Source organism: Myotis myotis, unplaced genomic scaffold, assembly GCF_014108235.1.
Source record: "Myotis myotis isolate mMyoMyo1 unplaced genomic scaffold, mMyoMyo1.p scaffold_m19_p_8, whole genome shotgun sequence".
NCBI classification, from domain to species: domain Eukaryota; kingdom Metazoa; phylum Chordata; class Mammalia; order Chiroptera; family Vespertilionidae; genus Myotis; species Myotis myotis.
Window position 1 is genome coordinate 29,867,930 of NW_023416390.1, and position 22,075 is coordinate 29,890,004.

The window sequence follows — 22,075 nt, forward strand, 5'->3', positions numbered from 1 at the left end:
AAAAGCTGGTGCTATAAAGGTAAGATATTAACATAGCAGATGCAATTTATGTAATTCACAACCAACATCCATGTAAATAATATATAACATAAAGAGCATACTCTAATGAGAATAACAAAGTTTCATTAATATCAAAGCTGTTTACCATGTTTAAAAAATTTTTTTAAAGGCTTTCATTCTGAGCACAATCTCAAAGGAGCTTAGACATAAGTCACTGAAAACCTCACACAAAAATTCTAATTTAACCTGTAAGTGTGCCATACAGTTCTTAATATATCATACAAGTTCCACCATCTCTTCAAGAAGATTTAGATCTAAGGTTTCTCATCTCAGTATTTTTATTTTTTCTTCAATTTTTCCAGAATCCAATACGGGATTCTTGAAAGAATATATGAAATTTAGCTTGTCAATGAAAGGAAGTATTTCTTGGATCCATAATATCATTTTCATTTTTAAGGTTCTAATCTATGACAGAATATAGATCAACTTCTTAAAAACTCTAGATTAGTTTTTCAAGTGTCTTAGTCTTCACTTTAGGAATGATTTTTTTTTCAAGGTATATATTTTCTTTGGGTATAGCTAACTGAACCTTGTAAGATTTTGATAGACTGTAATTTACTCTTTATTTTTCCTAGATATTATTCTACTGCAAATCAAAATGTTGCTTTATTCCATGAGTTTCTTATTAGAGATTTAATTTCTAGGAATTGCTTTTGTTTTTATTATATTTCTAGTAATATACCTAAGAATTTTGTTTTGTTTTTAATGGGATTGAGAAAATTTTCAAAATAATTTGTTATTTTTTTAAAAGGAAGGTATAATGTTCCATTTTCAGGGTATACAATTTAATATCCATGGGACAACATGTCATTCAGGTTCTCCACACATCCTAATTTTCATAGTTTGCTAACAGAGCAACTTAATTGAATCACAATTTCTACTTCAGTTATAAAATTTAAAATATTCCTTGACATATTTTTATTATAATTTATAAGTCATATAAAAAAACACACAGTACATTATCACCCTCACTGGGTAGAGCGTCTTCCCAACATACCAAGGTTGTGAGCTTGATCCCCAGTCAGGACACATATAAGACTAAGCCAATGAACGCATAAATAAGTAGAATAACAAATTGATATTTCTCTCTCTCTCAAATCATTAAATACAAAATTAAAAAACAAAACAAAAATGCTACCTATTCAAAGCTAGGCAATTTTGTAATAATGTATAGACAGTTAAATATTCAAATGTCAATGCTAAAAAACAGTCACAGTATATCCCTAGTATATCTCAAAAATAATATTCATTTTCTTTGTCAACAGAAATTGACCAGCATCAACCTAACGCTGATTCTAGTAGAGGTAGCAGTTCCCCGTCTTTAACCCAAATAAATTGTTCTCTGGTCTTAAAACACATCTAACTATATATTCATCCAAATCTCTTTCTTCATTTTTCATGTTCTTACTAACACGCTACTTCAATGAACTAAATAATTTAGCAGGTGAACCCTCAATATCAGAATACCAAAAAAAAGGTTAACAATACCCAATCATCTTAGAAATTGAGGATCTTAAAATAAGCTAAAATCCAATTAAGCTCATACTGATCTGATTCTTCCTTTCCTGAAACTATTTTAAGTGTGACATTCTGCCCTAGCTGGTTTGGTTCAGTAGAGGAGCCTTTGGACCAAAGGGTCCCGGGTTCAATTCTGGTCAGTCATGTACCTTGGTTGCAGACTCCTCCCCTGCCTGGGCCCTGGTCTGGGCTAGTGCAGGAGGTAACCAACCAATGTGTTTCTCTCACATCAGTGTTTCTCTTTGTCTTTCCCTCTCTCTTCCACTCTCCCTAAAAACCAATGGAAAAATAACCTCGGGTGAAGATTAACCAAAAAAAAAAAGGGGGGGGGGTGACATTCTGAGGAGTGGTTAAAAATATATCTTAAAATATTATAAAGTACTGATCATTATTACTGTCCTGCCTATTGTTTAGTACAGTCTTAATACATTTTCTTTAAAAAATAGTAAATACTTTCAGCTTTGTGGGAGATACTATATACCAAAAAACCCACAAACAAACAAACAAAAACAGATATAAACAATACACAAATAAATGGGCATGGCACATTCCATGCAAATTTATTTATAAACAGACAATAGGCTGGATTTGGCCCAGGGGTCACAGTTTCCCAACCCTTGGCTTACCACAAGAAGAGGCAACCAGATGGAACCTTAAAGTAACAATACGGAGCCTTCCAAAGTGAGGCTCTATTTTATTATACTCATTTGTAAATTATTAATGCTCAAAATACTGTAAGTAAATCTCCATTAAATAATACCAGATCTAGAATAGCCAATTAAAACATCACAGTATTCAGCACTACATGAACTTCAATGCCTCCTTTTAGCTCATTTTACCAACTCTCATTTATTAAACCTTAATGCCAAACATTGTTATTTAAATGTATAATCTGTTTAAGATCTAGTAAAATTTACATCCACTATGAATCAAATTTGCAAGAGCAGCACAGTACAATTCATGACAAATTGTTTAATAGCACAAGAATGAGTCCATTTAGTAAATTATAGCCCAAGGTCAGGTGGGTGGATGGGTGTGGGTGTGTGTGGTTCAGGAAATTCTATATGGTCATTGAATGGGGGTTCCTCAAAAAACTCATGTTCTGAGAAGTCACCACTAAAAATAACTAGGCTAATGGTAAAAATAAGATTGGACACAGACTACTCAAACCTATGTTATTTTCATAGGTCCCAACAAAAACATCATAAACTTTAATAAAATGTTAAATCTCTACTAACATTTGGACCAATAATCACAGTTGGTCTACTCTTTGGAGTCTTATTTTTGTACTTTCTCCTATAAGTGTAAACTTCCAAAGATGTTTTCTTTTAAAACCAGCTTCAACAAAATTAAAAATACATTTCTGGGGAGGCTTTCCTTTTTGACAATTTCTTTCTTTTATAAATACAGGGGTAAATGTTTTTGAGCTTTCTGAAAGTGTTTAAAATAGTGCAAAGTACAGCGGTTCTGCAAATCACTAGCTTTTTCTTGCACTAAATCATTTATTCAAAGCATTTCTGCAATATTTTCAGATTTTCCACAAGATCTTATAAATTATTACCAAATATTTTTCTTTAATTCAAAAGCCTACATGCCTTTCAGTTCATATATTAGCACTGTAGGGAAAACTGTCTGTGAACCAACAGTACTTCCATGTTAGTGACAATATTTTCCTACAATATTTTCCTATTCATCAAGTGTATGTGGGCTCACTCACATTAAAAAATCCCACATTACAACAGAACAGACTACAATCAATTCTGGGTTATTTGCTTTCAAGATTAACTTCAATTAAAAACAAGTTTCAAATGTCACTGGTGCACTTTTAGGCAAATCATAGTGAATGACCCTTTTCATATTTTAATTTACTTTTAAAGGTATTTAGTAAAATCCTAGACAGTTCTAACCATTTAAAAACATTTCTCATTCAGAGGACATCTAAAAGAGGCTAGTTAGTTGGTTATAGCATCATCCTATGGACCAAAAGGCTGAGGGTTCAATTCCTGATCCAGGCACATACAAGAGGCAACCAATCAATGTTTGTTTTTCTCTCTTTCTATTTCTCAAAATATCAATATGCTCAGGTGAGGATTAAAAAAAAGCACATAGGGAAAATGAGAAAAGTGGCTAGTAACAAGTAGTTAATTCCTTACATTACAAGTCTTAAATTGTGTTTGAAATTAATTTCTATTCCAGATACATTCACAACTCAAATACAACTATATATTACCAAATATAAATTATTTGGAGCTTAATTATACCTTCAAATTTGTTTTATAATCTAACTAGAAGCCTGGTGCACGAAATTCATGTACAGGGTGGCAGCGGGAACCCCTCAACCCAGCCTGCACCCTCTCCAATCAGGAACCCCTTGGGGGATGTCCAACTGCCTAAATCAGCAGTCACACATCCCTCTCACAATCCTGGACCGCTGGCTCCTAATTGCTCACCTTCCTGCCTGCCTGGTTGCAGCCAACTGCCTCCCCTGCTGGCCTGGTCACCCCACGCAGCCTGCTTGTTTAGTCATTTGGTTGTCCCTCACTAACCCCCCTGCCAGCCTGGTCGCCCCACGCAGCCTGCTTGTTTAGCTGTTTGGCCGTTCCTCACTAACCCCTCTGCTGGCCTGGTCATAGGCAGCCATCTTGTGAGGGAGTAACATCAATTTGCATATTACCTCTTTATTATATAGGATATTATATAGGATGTGCTCAACTTTCAACTAGAGAAAAGCAATCACTGTTCCTTCTTAGACCACCATGCCACAACCACGCACAATTTAACACTACACTATAAATCTTGCCTTGCAGACCCGAGACCTAATGGGTCAGAATAACCTTCTCAGCATTACCAAGGCAGTGTTGAACAACTACAACTTATGATCAAAGCAACAAGTGACACAGAAGAATGAGTAATAAATCCAAACTCTGGTAGTAACTAATGATTCCACACATTACGATTTTAAGTAGAGAAGAATACAATTGATGTACAATCTGCTTCACAACTGCTTCTTCAGCCTTCAGAGCCCAGATCAATGAGATCATCGTCTAGAAATGTTTCTCACCCAAGTCTAACAATCACCTACATGCCCATTTTCCCTACTGAGTTGAAACTGCTTGTAACAAAGGCTATTCTACTCTCATTTCTATAACTACCATCTAGCACAGTGCTTACTAGCATAGCATTCAACAAATAAATAAATATAATCTTATACTGGGTCTGTATTACATTATGGTTAAGACTCAACTCGAAAGCCAAAAGAGGCTTTATTAAAATAATGCAAAAAATAAAATAAAATAAAATAAAATAAAATAAAATAATGCATGGATATATCTAGAACCAAAACAGCTAAATAAGCCTAAAGAAGGCAAAAGTCAACATAGCTCTAAAGGAACTAAGGAACTGAAACTTGTCAGAACTTTAATACAAACATACTCTCTTAGATTTGCTTTTCTCTGCCTGTCCACCTTCTTCCATAAGGCAGAAGATATGCAGTTGGCAATTTCAGATTCACATCTTCCCTTTGCGACCAGAATGGAAAAAAGTTTCCAGTTTTTCCAAGCTTGGATCATGTGATCACCCTAGTCCCATCACTGAGCTCAGAAAGATGGAAGACAAGAGATTCTTCCAGCTCTAGCCAAAGAGTAGGCAATGGGTAGCCAGGAAACGAGTAAGGTCATGTTGAAAAAGAGTAACTGCCATTTGAAATGCATTCCGTGAAGAATTGAGGGGGATCATTCCACAAATAGGGTTACTATTCTAAGAAGAGGGGCTACTATCTGCTAAACAAATTAAAAAGTCAGTTCACCTATCTACTGGTACAAAGGGAGATTAACATTTGAAAACTCACTAGTACAAAGGCATCAAAAAGTATTCTCACTCAGATCTCACTCCTTAAATCTATTTTCCCTATGTTTAACACCTCATTACTATAGAAGTAACAATAAGTTTAATGCAATTTTTCCTTATAAATATAATTAAATTAGTAGGAATATGCAAAATGGAGATAACGCAAACAGAATGGTGAGAAAAAGCATTCTTTTTCCTGATGGGAGATTGAAGAAAAAAAGAATGTATGTAAAACAAATTAACCATAAAAACTCCCTTTGACCAAAGAAATTGCATGTCAGGGAATCTACCTCCTTAAGAGATACCTGAAATACAAACATTTAAGCATAAGCAAAAACTCTGCCCACTGTAACCACCTACCTATCCAAAAACTGTAATCATGGAAAATATTTATACTGTGACCATTTGTAAACAATTAACTAAAAAATTCACAACGTGAGAAAAATGTTTATTAGAATACGGATTTTTTTTTTAAAGCAGGATCCAAAATTACGTTTAAAGTAATCACCTACATGCTAACTTTCCAGAGATAAAAATCAAAATGTTAATATAGATTTATCTCTGGATAATATATATTTTCTGTTTCCATTTTTCTGTATCCCATACAACCTTTGAAGCAAAATATACATCTGTTTCTTTCTGTCTAATTAATGCTGGCTAAAAGTTTCACTCCTCTGACATTAACAAAAAGCTATAACTTACAGATCTCATAATTGAGTTTTTACTCAGTAATAATTATTTAAAATTACAAAATTTTTAATGGGGGTAAGAATGTAGGTAGATTGGATTCAATCATTGCATCACATCATTAAAAAATTTGACAGATTACAATAAAGCATAAAAACGGAACCATAACAGAACTAAGAAGAAATTTTACTTTTGGGATGGAGAAGGCAAAGGAAGATAAGAAACAAAGAGTTGACAGACTTGATTATCTACTTTTTAAAACTTCTATAAATTAAATCATAATAAGTAATAAAACTAGAAAAAGTATTTGCCCATGTCAATAGGTTGATAGCCTTTCTATAAAGGGCTCTAATAAAAGAACAAGCAGAATTAAAACAGACAAAGTACAGTAACAGGCAACTCGTAATATAAGTAAAAATGGCCAACATGTGGGAAGATCTTCAACTCTATAGTAACCAAGGAAATAGGAGTTTTAACCGAAAGAATCCTCTTTTCCACAAATCTATTAAAAATGGTATGCTGTTTTGACTAGGATATGGAGAGAAATATGCACTCTAAAAAAGTAGAAGTATAAATTGGTTCACAATAAAAATAAATGACAAATAAAGCAGTCTGATCTTTGTGAAAGACGAGTTAGCAATTTGTTAAGCTTCAGAATCTTCATACCCTTAGGTTCTGTAAACCCATTCATGGAATTTCACTTGATGAAATCAGAGCCATAGTCAAATGGGATAGGCACAGCAATGTATTTCACAGGAAAAAATTGGGGTGCAGGGAGGGTAGGGGGGGAGGGAGAAAAAAACCAGAGGCCCAAATTTAAATCATGGGCTTTCATATCACAGAAAATCATGGAGTAAAAATAGAGTAGACAACTGAAACCTGCATAATTGTGTTAACCAGTGTCACCCCAATAAATTCAGTAAAAAGGAAAAAACAAATAAGAGTAGAAATATTGAACACCATGATCTCTGGGTAGTCAAATTAAATTTATTTTTTAAATTTTCCTGAAGCTTCTCAATTTTCTGTTCTTAATATGCTATGTTTTTATATTTAAAAAAAGTATCAAAGAAGAAACTTAACACTATAGCAATCTTAGCCAAAGTTGCTATAGAACTGAATTCAATCCCACCACTGCCATTTGCGAAAAACAAGAAAAAGTACAATGATATAATGAAAATGCTACTGAATGGCCAAGAGGGAGGAGGAGCCTACAAATACCTGTACTAGAAGTGGAAAAGGCTAGAAGTATCCCTGAGAGCAAGCCAACAGAGAAGCAGTGGAAGGGAGTGATTTCCTAAAGAAAAAGAGAACAGAAAAGAGAGGAACAGATCAGCTATAGCCCAAAAAATTATGGAAAAAGGGAAAAGAAAAAATGATAAAAGAGGAGTAAGATGTCTAATTCAATTATGGAAAGAAATGAAGGATGGGTGAAAAAGAGCAGAGGGAATAATCAGGAGATTAATATATCCCAAAGACCCAACTTTCTTTTATCTTAATGATGAAAAACTCTTCTACTAAAAAAAAAAAAAAAAAGGTAAGTGACCTTGATTTGCGGAAGGGCAGGTGAGGTCACAGTAAGAAAGCTACAAAAAGAAGACAGCTTAATGCAAGTTTGGAAGAAAACAGAGTGGATCAAAAATAAATGGATCAAAAAATTCTACCAGGGGAAAACTGCTACTTTACTTTTAAACTGGGTAAGTTAATACTCTTCAATTATAATTTCTTCACACCTTCCTCTAAGCCAGGGGTGGGCAAACTTTTTGACTCGAGGGCCACAATGGGTTCTTAAACTGGACCCGAGGGCCGGAACAAAAGCATGGATGGAGTGTTTGTGTGAACTAATATAAATTCAAAGTAAACATCATTACATAAAAGGGTACGGTCTTTTTTTTCAATAGTTTTATTCATTTCAAACGGGTGGCCATAGTTTGCCCACGGCTGCTCTAAGCCCTTCATCATATGAATCAGGTGGTTTGTGCAGTAAAGACAGTTTGACATAATGAAAAGAATCACTGACTTTAGAGTCAAGAGGTCAGTAATCATCAGGTCCTGGACTCTACATACTGGGTGAAATTGAGCAAGCTACCATATTTATTGCACAGGGATTACATATTTAGCACAGAGTTCCTGTGAGTCTCCAATGAAAGATATGTTTAAAATATATTTTAACTTAAAACACTCCACACCAGTGCTGTTGTAGTAGATGCTGTTATTTATTACCATTTTAAAATCACTATCACGGTAAATATATTTACAAGACCAAGTCTACTGTTTTTAGGAAACAAAAGCCACAATAACAGCATTTTACTTAGGAGAGCTAAGCTACAGGAGTCAGAGAAAGAGAATGAAGCTATAGTTACAGTTGCTCTCTCCCAATTAATCCCAATTCGCTCACTCCCCAAAATCATGAGAGATTTCTTAAAGGTTAGAAAATTTCCAGTAGAGCAACACTCTAATGGGACTTCAAAAGTCAGTCTAGGGTTTGATGAAAGGGTCCCTTCTAGTTCTGAGATTCTATTTTGAGCAAAAGAATCAAGCTGTCCAATGAATTCTAATTTTGCACACTTAATTGATAAAATTTTTGGCTAAATATCTAAATTTCTATACCCTGATCATTATTTTACTAATAGAAAAATATGTATATTCAGTTATTACTAAATTATGGTATAGCCACACAATTGAACATAAAGACTTCAAAAGTCACATTTTAAAAAATGTTTAAAGATATAGGAAATGATACATGTAACAGGTTTTAAAAAGTGAATAGGCCCTCTTTTGTGTAGCATTTTTGTGGGGAAGTGTTTTTTGAAGACATGTAAAGGTTGAAATTGTGAAAACTGAAATGGTCTACATTATTGAACGAGGGAACCCTAATTATAATTTTACTTTGCTTTATATTCTTTGGCATGTTTTCTGACATTCCAAACATTTCTCATGAAATGCCCAGGAATTCACAATTCAAAGAAAATGCATTTTAAAATTTATTCTTTTCCTTCACAATTGAGCTTATTGACTTAAAGCACATGAACTACAGTGAAAAATGTCATTCTATAAATTTAATTGAGTTCCATTTTGATGACAACTTTATGTAAACCAACGCATCTTTAAATACTAGTATTAACCACTTCCATTTGTTTCAGACTCATATTTTCAAGATATAAAATACAATATTGAAATATTTTATATAACAATGATGTGTGGAAAAGATAATGTGCCAAGACATCACTGTGAATTTTAGAAGCAATGTGATGTGTGATAGCCTAAAATGTTTATCAGTCATGTGCAAGAGTCTAAATTAACCTGAGGATGTGTATAAAAACTAAAGTTGTTCAGAAGATACAAGTTACTTATGAGCACATAGATGCAAAAATAAGGAGATATATGCCAGTAAAACGGTGGTTACAAGTGGGTTTTGGAGCCATATTTTTCTTTACACTTTTTTATATTTTCCAAATTCTCTAAAATAAATATACAACATTTTTATAATGGGGCAGTGATATTATTTAATCAACAGGACAAATAACGTGTGGCTGCTCCTGAATCTAAAAAAAACCCACACACACACACACAAAAATTTCAGAACAGAACTCTGTAGTAAACATTCTGCTAAGAGCTTAACAAACTACAATAATGAAGTTAACCAATAACCCTGTGAAATAGGTGTTCCCATTGTGTGGACCAAAAATACTGAGGTTTCCTGAAAGATTTAACAACGAACACACAGCTATTTAATGGCAGAGGCAGAAATTACATGTAAAGCTATATAGTCCAAAGTCCACATGCTCAATCACTGAAATAACCTCATGTCAGAAGTGTCTCGGTTTATTCTTTGCATTTTAACATTTAAAAACATTTTTTATAACTTAATAGACAATACATACATGGTAATGCCTAAAAAAATGTTGCATCAGGTAATCATATTAGAACTTAGCCATTATTTATTGCAAGTTAAACATGATTATTCCATAGACTGGAAAAGGCGGCCTTGCAAGTAAAGTTCTGAATCTTATACATAAAATGACAGTCCTTGGCTAGATCGAACAGGGAATTTTACATTCAAGAGAACACATCTGATTCTTCACGCTACCTGCTATACAACCACTATTCCAACTAGAAAGACCAGCTGAACACCAGACCACTAAGAAAATAATGAGCACCGATGTGCTAACAAAGTCAGACTGCTTCACCAGCCTGTCAGCAACCATGTTGTCAAGACAATGAGAAAAGATATCAAGCTAGGTAACAAAACTCTACATATTAAAACAAATGAAAGTTCCATTCAATGAAGTAAATCAAGCCAACACATACATAAAGGAACCACAAAGGGTTGAAAGATGTGTTGTAGCATGTGTTTAGGAAAGTGAAGAGCAAGCAAACATGATATTCCATATATTAACCACCCTTAAATTAGATTTTTGATAATGTCAATGACAAAGAACTCTTATTTCCAGTCTGGCATATTTGGAAAATGATTAAAGAACTGCTTTGAATTCCAGTTTTGTGTTTCTTGGCTCCAAAATTAGAGAGAAATTACCCATTTGTAGTGAACCATTCAAGTTTTGGTCCTCATAATGAGGTTTAAAAGGATTTTCTTTTATTCCCAATTCCCTTTAAATACCATTTAATACATACCTTCCTCCTATCGAATCGTCTTGTGGTTGGGCCCCGGCAGTGTTCCTCTGTGAACGTCGCAGTGACCCCCCTGGATTGTTATTAGGCCGGTTGGACATTGGCACCTCTCTCTTGAAGGGACATACCCTTTCTAGACACTACCATTCACTAAAAGAAAAAAAAAATGAGAAAAAATATCAGTTATACATGGTATAACACTGAAGAAAAAAGGGACACCAAAGATGAAGGGGAAATTTTATGTAAACAATTTGGTTGTATAGCCTTCACAAATGTTGCACTGTCTTATTAAACTAAGACTGATTGACTAGTGTGTTATAAAATGTCAGAAATATACCAAATTTGAGGTATGAGGTCCAAAACACAGCAAATAAGATTAACTTAAGATTTCTCATGAAATGCCCAGGAATTCACAATTCAAAGAAAACAGTACAAGTAGAAATCTGTTTCCACATTTTTAACACTGTGTAGAAAATGGCATTGCACCTAAAGTCAGGACACCTTGGCTCAAATCCTGTGATAGAACAGGCATAAAAGGAGTCTACCTTTGTACAAGCCCCAACTTCTGGCCTCAAGAGTCCTCAGCCACGAAAGAAAAAACATGTCATGCCTACCTCACAGTATTACGGTGAATAACAAATCATAAATACAAAGGAAACCATAAAACTATCGTATTTTAATGGAGAAATAAAGAGAAAACAGCTCAAGTATAGTAAATTGAGAAATAGGAGAGAACCAAGATGGCGGCATAGGTTAACACCGGAGTTTGCTGCTTTGAGCAACTACTTCAAAAGTGAAACCAAAAAACGGAAGGGACATCACCCAGAACCACAGGAACGCTGGCTGAGTGGAAGTCCTACAACTAGGAGGAAAGAGAAACGCATAGGGACACTCAGAGGAGGCGCAGTGCTGAAGTCAAATTCTGAGGTGCGGAGTGGCGGAGCGGGCTGGCGGCGGAGGGCGCGGTTGGCGTTTTCAATCGGGAGGGAGTCGCAGACTCTGAGCTCCAGATCCGGGCGAGTCTCTAGGGACCCAGACTCAAACGGGAGAAGCGGGACTGTCTGGCTTCGGTCAGAGTGAGTGCAGCTTTCTCTCCGAGCTTTGCAGCGGGTGCTGGGACTCAGAGAGGCAGAGCCCCTGGGGACAGGACTGAGAGCCGCCATAACTGCTCTCTCCGGCCCACCCTGTTGATCCTGTGCGACCCGCCCCGCCCAAGCCCTGCACACAGGCATTTGCCAGATAGCCTCAGGCAAACGCCAGATTAGCACCTCCCTAGAGGACAGAAGTTCTCTCACTGCTGACACAGCTGATTCTCATAGCCACTTGGCCTGGAGGTCAAACCCTCCCTGGAATTAGCTATAACAATCAAGATTTAACTATAAGACTGCGAACAAAGACCACTAGGGGGTGCACCAAGGAAGCATAACAAAATGCGGAGACAAAGAAACAGGACAAAATTGTCAATGGAAGATATAGAGTTCAGAACCACACTTTTAAGGTCTCTCAAGAACTGTTTAGAAGCCGCCGATAAACTTAATGAGATCTACAAGAAAACTAATAAGACCCTCGATCTTATATTGGGGAACCAACTAGAAATTAAGCATACACGGACTGAAATAACGAATATTATACAGACTCCCGACAGCAGACCAGAGGAGCGCAAGAATCAAGTCAATGATTTGAAATGCGAGGAAGCAAAAAACACCCAACCAGAAAAGCAAAATGAAAAAAGAATCCAAAAATGCGAGGATAGTGTAAGGAGCCTCTGGGACAGCTTCAAGCGTACCAACATCAGAATTATAGGGGTGCCAGAAGATGAGAGAGAGCAAGATATTGAAAACCTATTTGAAGAAATAATGACAGAAAACTTCCCCCACCTGGCGAAAGAAATGGACTTACAGGTCCAAGAAGCGCGGAGAACCCCAAACAAAAGGAATCCAAAGAGGACCACACCAAGACACATCATAATTAAAATGCCAAGAGCAAAAGATAAAGAGAGAATTTTAAAAACAGCAAGAGAAAGAAACTCAGTTACCTACAAGGGAATACCCATACGACTGTCAGCTGATTTCTCAACAGAAACTTTCCAGGCCAGAAGGGAGTGGCAAGAAATATTCGAAGTGATGAATACCAAGAACCACAACCAAGATTACTTTATCCAGCAAAGCTATCATTCAGAATTGAAGGTCCGATAAAGAGCTTCACAGAGAAGGAAAAGCTAAAGGAGTTCATCACCACCAAACCAGGATTATATGAAATGCTGAAAGGTATCCTTTAAGAAGAGGAAGAGGAAGAAAAAGGTAAAGATACAAATTATGAACAACAAATATGCATCTATCAACAAGTGAATCTAAGAATCAAGTGAATAAATAATCTGATGAACAGAATGAACTGTTGATTATAATAGAATCAGGGACATAGAAAGGGAATGGACTGACTATTCCTGGGGGGGAAAGGGGTGTGGGAGATTCGGGAAGAGACTGGACAAAAATCGTGCACCTATGGATGAGGACAGTGGGTGGGGAGTGAGGGCGGAGGGTGGGGCGGGAACTGGGAGGAGGGGAGTTATGGGGGGGAAAAAAAGAGGAACAAATGTAATAATCTGAACAATAAAGATTTTAAAAAAAATAAATATATATATATATTAAAAAAAAAAAAAAAAAAAGAAATAGTCCCTAATTTCAACATCAGCTGTGCTAGCTATGCACTTGGACTACAAACTTAATCTCTAGATTTCATTTGCTTATTCTGTACTATCAGTATATTACCTACCTCACAGTTTTTGGCATCAAAGAAATTATAAACATAGTTCATAAGTTTAACAAGTTAGCTCAAAGCACAGCTGTTAATCAATTTGAATTTTCTTTCTGTAAGAAATTTAATTATTATATAGAAAAAATGCTGATACTCAAAGAAAATCAATTTAACTGAATAAAACAACAACAGGCTAATATTACCATCACAAAAAGAATTATGATTGTGTAAGTCAAATGTCACAATTTTTCTTAAGCCTCAAGTTCTTAATTACTTCCATGTACAGGGGAGGGAAGAGAAAGACCATATGACATTAGAGAAACTGGTGCAAACAGAATGCAATGAAGAGAATGCAAACTATTCATAACTAAATCTATCATTAGATTTTTGTTTTTAGAGATTCCATGCCCTGTAATGGGAAAGTAGGTTTTCTTTTAAGTTACATGTTGACCCAATTTAGTAGAAAGATTATTTTTCTGTCATACATGCCCACATCATTGATTAATATATTACATAAGCTTTGGGTCATAAAGTTCAAATTACTAGTGTAATTACTATCAATTTTAGAAAGGAAAAAAAAAAAGAGGAAATACTATGTAAACATTAAGAGGGAGAAAAAGATGATTAAATTTTCATGTACTGATATAGGAAGATCTTCCCAAGATATGTTAGGAGGAAACAGTATACCCTCCCCCCGCCAATCTGTGTATATGTATATTAAAAAGGCTTATATACTTATCTTTATACGTTGTCTACTGATGGAAGGATTCATAAAACAGACTTTGTTAATACTAACTGCCTTCAAGAAAGAAAACTGGGGGGTCCAAAGTTTGAGGTAAAAGGAGTCATTTTGCTATTTACCCTTTGGGTGCTATAAGGTAGATGACTCTAGCACAGTAGTTACAATGGTAGAGCTTTGGAGTCAAACTATCTCTGGCTGAGTTCAAATCCTGATTCCAACACCAATAACTTGTATGTCCTTGTGTACATGGATGGGCAAACGTAGGTTTATGTAAAAGCTTATTCTTGTATTTTATAGTTATAACCTGCATGTCTTTTTCCATAAACCTATTTTTGTCCACCCCTGTATATACTTTTTTGTGCTTCAGTCTATCAAATGGGGATAAAGAACTTAACCTCATAGAGCAAATGTGAGCATTAAATGAGAAAACGCATGCAAACCACTAACACAGTACCTAACATATAGCACGAGCTCAGTACGCATTAACTATTATTGTTATTATAAACATTTATTCAGAAGAATAAAAATACTTGTGTTAAAATAAAATTGGGGGCGGGGAGAAATTCACCATAAAAAACACTGTCAACCTGAGTTTTATATTCTGGAAATATAGTTTAAAAAGCGAATTTTGCTCTAAATACATAGTGTTTCATCAAATTATAAATGCCTGGCCTCTGCCCTAAGATTCTGATTCTGTGGGTACAGAAACTGGAGACATATTTTAAAAGAGCTCACTAGAGAACAATTGCACCCAATTAAAGAATTAAATAAAATGCCAGTCTATTTCAGAACTTATCCAAGAAGTTTTACTACTTCAAACACCATCTCAGTGCTATTTCACTTGGACCCTAAAAAGAATGGATACAAGAGAAGAGCATTTTACAGCTGTTTTCATTTTGAAAAGCAAAGAATACTATTATTAAACAGGGTTGGTATATCTCACCAGCCTACTTCCTGCCATTAAATGTCTACTGTATGTCCTGGGGTGTTAAGTTGTCATTCAAATGAATATAAGTCACGCTGGTTAATTTCACCTCAATTACCAAAATAACCTTAATAATGCTCCCAATATCTTCAGAGCTTTTCAATCAGCACCATTACCAACCAACAGTCCATCCTATATAATAAAAGGGTAATATGCAAATCGACTGAATGGTGGAATGACTGGTTGCTATGGCATGTGTTGACCACCAGGGGGCAGACGCTCAAAACAGGAGCTGCCCCCTGGTGGTCAGTGCACTCCCACAGGGGGATCACCGCTCAGTCACAAGGCGGCAGTGCTAAGGATGTCTGACTGCAGCTTAGCCCTGTTCCCCACAGGGAGTGGGATCTAAGCCATCAGTTGGACAGCCCCCGAGGGCTCCTATACTGCTAAAAAGCACAGGCCAGGATGAGGAACAACCCTCTCCTCCCCAAGTGCACAAATGTCGTGCAATGGGCCTCTAGTTAGGGAATAATTCTGGAGATTTAAGAAAGTGTGGCAAGACAGTTATTCATCAAAGTGCTACCTGATTTTAAAGCATAAGCTGATCTTTAAAGAAGGATGCCAGACTTGGTTAAACTTTGAAATTTGAATTCCCAAAATGTAGATATAAGATTAACGTATGATACATAAAAGGGTCTCCCCCTCTGCCAGGTATCAACAAATCCAGAGCTGCAAGGGACCCTTGAGGATGATCAAGTTCAACCCCTTACATAACAGACAAATCCAAATGAAGCAAGTCATGTGTTGAAGAACCAATCCTGTGAATCCTGACCTATCCTCTCCAAAGATCACAACGACCTCAACTTCAACCAAAATTCAACTTCCCTTTGGCTCCATATAAGAACCAAAAGTTTGCAACATACAATGATTTCATTCTTATTCTATGAATACAAGTGGCCCAATGCATCAATTTGTGCACGTTGAAAGGAAATTAATTAGAAGAAATATTTTAATATCGCTATTCACCCTTTCTCTGTAATAGAAGTGTCAACCAAATTCACGATTGACAATGACAGATCAAAACACACGCTTGCGATTGGTGCCAGTGAGAGCTTTATATGTATTCACACGTATGAGTCAACTTAGCCTTGTATATATGTTGAATAAACTTGCTTAATTAGACTTGCTTTCTGATTTAGTTAAACTTTTTCCAGCCCAGTGAAGCACCCCAAAATTCTCTCTCAGGTAATTGTCAGCAACACAGCAACAAATATCAACACGAAGCAGATTATAATTGTAGATCACCCAAGAACAAAGGGTAAAATATTTAACTGCAGCAGTGTTTGACTATACTCTGTGCAGTGAGAAAACCTGAAGTCATTTTCAAGGTCCACCATTTCTTACTTCTTTTCAGTCAGGTCAAGTTTCTAAGCTTTCTAAATCTTTGTTTTCTGGCTAATGAAAAGAAAATAGGATTCCACCGAGTCTCCTATCAACCTACTCCAGGACTTCTGTGAGGATCAAATGAGATGAGGCACAGGAAAACGCTTCACAGACATTTGGTTAAATTGTGAAATGTTTCCACCTGGCTATAAAGGAATTCATGTTCCTAGGCTGAAGAAACTGCAAGGAGGCTAGTCGCTAGGGAGAGGAAGCCAGGAGTTGCTACATGATGTCATTACCCGGCGCCCACTGCCACCATTTCTGGGTTGGGCTGGCCTGTAGGCTGCATTTTGCGCCATGGGGTCTTGGCAGTGTCGGCTGCAATTTGGTGGGGTATTGCTCTGGGGTGGTGGCAGGGCCTGTGTCCCACTTGGGGGAAGCTGAGTGTTGCTTTGTGGGCACCAAGTCTGCGGTGCCTTTTCTCTGTAAATGGCCAATGCACGTCACAGCAGCTCCTGTGTTGAGCATCTGCCCGCTGGTGGTCAATGCGCATCATAGTGACCAGTTGGACGGACACTTAGCATATTAGCCTTTTATACTGTACTGTACTGACAAATTACTTATGCCTACCATATTTTATTAATTTTTAAAACACATGCACAGTAATATAAAAACCATACTGCTACAATCCGTGCTTTAATAACCTGAAACGAATAGGAACTTAAGACTCCATCCTAATAGACTATCTCGTAATGCTGATACTAGAAGTTTTAAGTCCAGCTTTTAATAATCCTATATAATAAAGAGCTAATGTGCAAATAGTCATCATGCCATCATGCCGTAACGGCTCAGACACTCAACACTGGGGAGAGAAATGGGGACCAGCCAGGTACAAATGAACTCGCAAGCGAGGAATGGGAACCAGCCAGGCTGCATCCTGGGAGAGGGACAAGCCGCCGCTCTGTGGTCCTGGGCACAAGTGGTTGCACCTGCGGCCCAGGAGAGGAACAAGCCAACCTCCTCGTGATCCTGGGCGCCTGCAGCCGGCCAGAGGGAGGGAAGCCCAGGTGCAGAGTGAGGCAGAGGTGGTTACGGGCGATCAGGCCAGCAGGAAAGCAGTTAAGGGCAATCAGGCCGGTAGTGGAGCCGTTAGGGGCTATCAGGCAGGCAGAGGTGGTTAGGGGCAATCAGGCAGGCGAGTGGTTAGGAGCCAGCGGTCCCAGATTGTGAGAGGCAGTCAGACATCCCCCAAGGGGTCCCAGATTGGAGAGGGTGCAGGCTGGGCTGAGGCCCCCCGACCCCCCTGGCACAAATTTCACACACCAGGCCTCTAGTACTGACTATAAAGTCCTGAAATATATTACTCTTCTAATTATGAATACACCTTCATTTCTGTGAAAATAATCACCAAGGTTTTTCACATAAAAGCTTGATATTAAGTCCTAAGTCACTGAAAAAAAAAAAAAAAAAAAAAAAAAAGGCAAGAATGACTGCCCAGGGGCACAAAGAACTTACATGAGAGAAGAATCCATAACTAAAGTGCCAAATCCACACCTGATGTGATTACCTTATTTCTGTAAGAGGAAATTCTCATCCAGAGTGAATTGCTCCACAGCACACATCTATTTAGGGACATGCCTTACAGCTAAACCCAGCTCTCCAGAATGCCAGTGCATAGTATACAGTGGGGCCTTGACTTACGAGTGTCCCGACTGAGTTTTTTGAGATACCAGCTGTCACTCCGTGGATTTTTTGCATTGAGTTGACAGAGTAATTTGAGTTAACGAGCTCCTTAACGAGCTCGGTCTCGGAACGAATTAAACTCGTAAGTCAAGGCCCCACTGTACTTGCCATTATGCCATTCTTCTCCGAAACATGAATTTAATCACTTTCTCTTTACTCATCTGTTTACATGTAACCATTTAACAGTGGAAAAAGAATAGAACTGACCCACCAGAGTCTAAACCAGCCGTGGGCAAACTACGGCCCGCGGGCCGGATCCGGCCCATTTAAAATGAATAAAACTATTGAAAAAAAAAGACTGTACCCTTTTATGTAATGATGTTTACTTTGAATTTATATTAGTTCACACAAACACTCCATCCATGCTTTTATTCTGGCCCTCCGGTCCAGTTTAAGAACCCATTGTGGCCCTCGAGTCAAAAAGTTTGCCCACTCCTGGTCTAAACCCTGAGTAACTTTTACACTATACATTCATTTACACAGTGCATATTAAAAACTAGAGTACCTACAGCAAGCACTTGATCTTTCAAGTGTCACCTGACACTTAACTAAATTCAACACTGGACACACAAATTGATACCAACACCCACATTTTATAATTGTAATTATGCCTTGAGAATCTACCTTAGATGCCATCTGGCAAGGGTCAGTGAGATTTATTTTGGCATTATTTTCACAAAGTGTATTATTCTTTTGAGTAGTAAGCCAAGCAATTAACTCTATACAATTTGTGCTGTTAAACTCTCTTAGAAACGTCCTTTTTCAATAGAACTTGAGGTTCACAGTTGTTTAACACGTTAACTAGCACATAATAGGTACTCCAATATCTCTTGAATATAAGCACCTGATTCAAGATTTTTTTATTTAACCCAAATACTTATTGCAAGCCTAAAATAAGGAGACAACAGGGTAAAGGCTCTCTCCCTCCCCCATCCCTGAAATCAAGGAAAATAAATAAACACTTAAAAATTCAAAATAGCCTGGCCCAGGTGGCTCAGTGGTTGAGTGTCCATCCATGAACCAAGAGGCCATGAGACCGATTTCCAGGCAGGATACATTTCTAGTCAGGGCACATGTTCAGGTTTCAGGCTTCATCCCCAACAGAGGGCCCTATAGGAGGCAGCAGATCAATGTTTCTCTGTCATCTATGTTTCTATCTCTCTATCCCTCTCTCTTCCTCTTTAAAAATCAATAAAAACATTTAAACGTTTTAAAAATAAAACTTCACTTATCATGAAACTAGAGAAGAGCTGGCAATACCCTAAATCATAAAAGAAAATTTGCCAGATACAATAAAATCTGCACCAAAAACAGGAAAGAGGCAAAGACCAAGGAATTTTTTAAAAAGAAAACAGTAAGAAGATAATCTTGAAGGTTCCTATCAATGACTTGTTCCTTGTAAAAAAGTCAGAACTATGGAGTGAAGGCAACAAAAGATCAAAATACCTACAGAATGAGAGGAAGAGAAGCAGTAAGAGAAACAGCAACACCAAAATTAAACCAGCTAGGCAAACAACTCCCAAAGCACCAAGCAAAAGTTATCACAATGGCTTTCTGAAAAGATGATCTTTTCTGCTCAAAGGGAAAAAAATAACCAAAAGCAAAATTAAAAATTTAACTACAGGGCAGAGGAAGTAATTAAAATTGAATAGATGTCTTAAACAACTAAGTGAAGAAAACAGAGAACATCTACACTAATAAAAGACAAAGATACTAATTGACCATAACTTTGCTATGCCCATCAGCCAATCAGAAGAGCATGCAAATTAACCCAACAAAGATGGCCGTTAAATTTGCATACTGCAGGCAGAGCGGTACAGCGCGAGCCGCCGCCCGCCCCATTGCCATCCAGCCTGCCATCTGTGACCCAGCGTGGGATCCGGGCCTGCCATCTGCCACCCAGGGAGCAGGCCTAAGCCAGCAGGTGGTTATCTCCCAAGGAGTCCCAGACTGTGAGAGGGCACAGGTCAGGCTGAGGGATCCCCCACGCCAGCCAGTGCACAAATTTTTATGCACCGGGTCTCTAGTGTTTAATAAAATATAAGAAAAAAATACTATTGCACAATTTTAAAAACAAGTTATAAAACTGGAAGAAGACAACCTTAAGAGTTTTATTTAACTCTACAATGAGAAGAAAAATGCTATCTGCACTAAAAATGAAACTATTTGTCAATATTTTTGTGAAGCAAAATGCTGAGCAAAGAATATGATGTAGCTACATATTCTGTATGTGTAAATAATCACTGGTTTAAATATTGTCAATAGAGAATACATTATAAAATATTTAAATAAGAACAGGATCCTTTGAGGCCTTTTACATTTTTTATCATGTACACATTTCCATATTCAAAAATATCTTTACACAATTATGTATACTGTAATTTTAAAACTAGAAGTGGATAAAAATAACCAGAAAAAAAAAATCAATCAGCAGCAGATTGTTTTCTCATTTTCATTTTTTAAATTGTATGGTCTAATTACTAAAAATGGAGAAAAACTTAAAAACTGATTACTTTGCCTAAAACATAAGACTACAGAGAATGATATATTGAATTAGCCAGAGATCTTGTGTCCATGACTGGCACCTAATGTCTATTTTTGTAGAACACTGTAATTAATGATCAATCAATTAATCACATATGACCCTGCCCAGACCAATCACTTCTAAAACACAGATCAACTCATTCCCAAATATAAATTGTCTTATAGCTCGTATAATACTTTAGGATACTAATTATACTTCCTATTTTTTTTTCTCTTCTTTTTAAGATCTTAAGGACTAGAGTGAGCAACTTTTTAGCCCAGGTGCCAAAGATGGCTCATAGACCCAGTCTTAACAGGTCTCAATCTTGTTGGCTACCATAATTAGCCAATCAGTGAGGATAGAGGTCAGCTTATCACTAGCATTTTTAGTACATCCTCTTAAAGATGTTCTTTTCTAACTACCCAGGAATGAAAAGACAAGAGGGAACAGTTATTAAACTAGATAAGGGATTTTCAACCTTTTTCATCTCATAGCACACAATTACTAAAATTCTGCGGCACACCAAAAAATATACTGTTGGCTGGTCTAATTCATTCACACTGGACGGCTACTGTTGTGTTGATTATTGTTATTTTTTTTATCTGACAATCTAAGGGTAAAAAGTCAGTGCTCCTGACTAAATGTCAGGTATTACAGGTTTTATAAATTCTTACAGCACACCGGTTGAAAACCACTGGACTAAATGGTCTCTAAAACATAATTCAGCTCTAAAGTCTATAATACTGTAACCTAATGGTTATGCCTCCTGCACTCCCCCTACCAGGGATCAAGCTCACAACTCAGGCATGTGCCCTGACTGGAAATCGAACCAGCAACCCTTTGGTGCTTGGGAGGATGCCCAACCAACTGAGCCACACCAGCCAGGGCTTACATGGAATGCTTTTTAAATTCTTCTTTATGAAGATCTCATAACACCACTATTAGACATAGGGCTTATCAAAAGGGAAGAGATATTGAGAGAGAGGAAAGATTGATTTGTAAATGCCTCTCCTGTACCAAGGGACAGAGAGATGCCTGCTGGGTAAGAAATCACTTATTCAAAGTAAAATTACAAAATATCCTGTAGAAGACAGAAAGGTGCTACCTACAAAAAAAGGGAAAGTTTCTACCTGTAGACAAAAACAATTTTATGTTTGGTAAATGACCTTTAGAGCACAGGAATACACATAGGCATCATTTTCAGAATATTTTCTTCAATGCATTTTTCTTGTCACTGCTGTGAACTCCATGATAAAATCAAAGG

At 37.0% G+C, this 22,075-nt stretch overlaps 1 protein-coding gene across 29 annotated transcripts in view; it reads right to left on the minus strand.

Annotated features, from left to right (window-relative positions):
• The window catches only part of TRIP12 (thyroid hormone receptor interactor 12), a 128,849-nt gene that overhangs the window by 84,745 nt on the left and 22,029 nt on the right, over positions 1 to 22,075 (minus strand). For 20 of the 29 annotated variants that reach the window (XM_036318806.1, XM_036318808.1, XM_036318824.1 and 17 more), the window contains exon 2: positions 10,744 to 10,890. In XM_036318806.1, the coding sequence (XP_036174699.1) occupies positions 10,744 to 10,841 (98 nt within the window). In that variant the 5' untranslated portion in view covers positions 10,842 to 10,890. Of the gene's footprint in view, positions 1 to 10,743; positions 10,891 to 22,075 lie in introns of those variants that run through there. The other 9 variants (XM_036318825.1, XM_036318823.1, XM_036318818.1 and 6 more) reach the window with 2 other exon arrangements.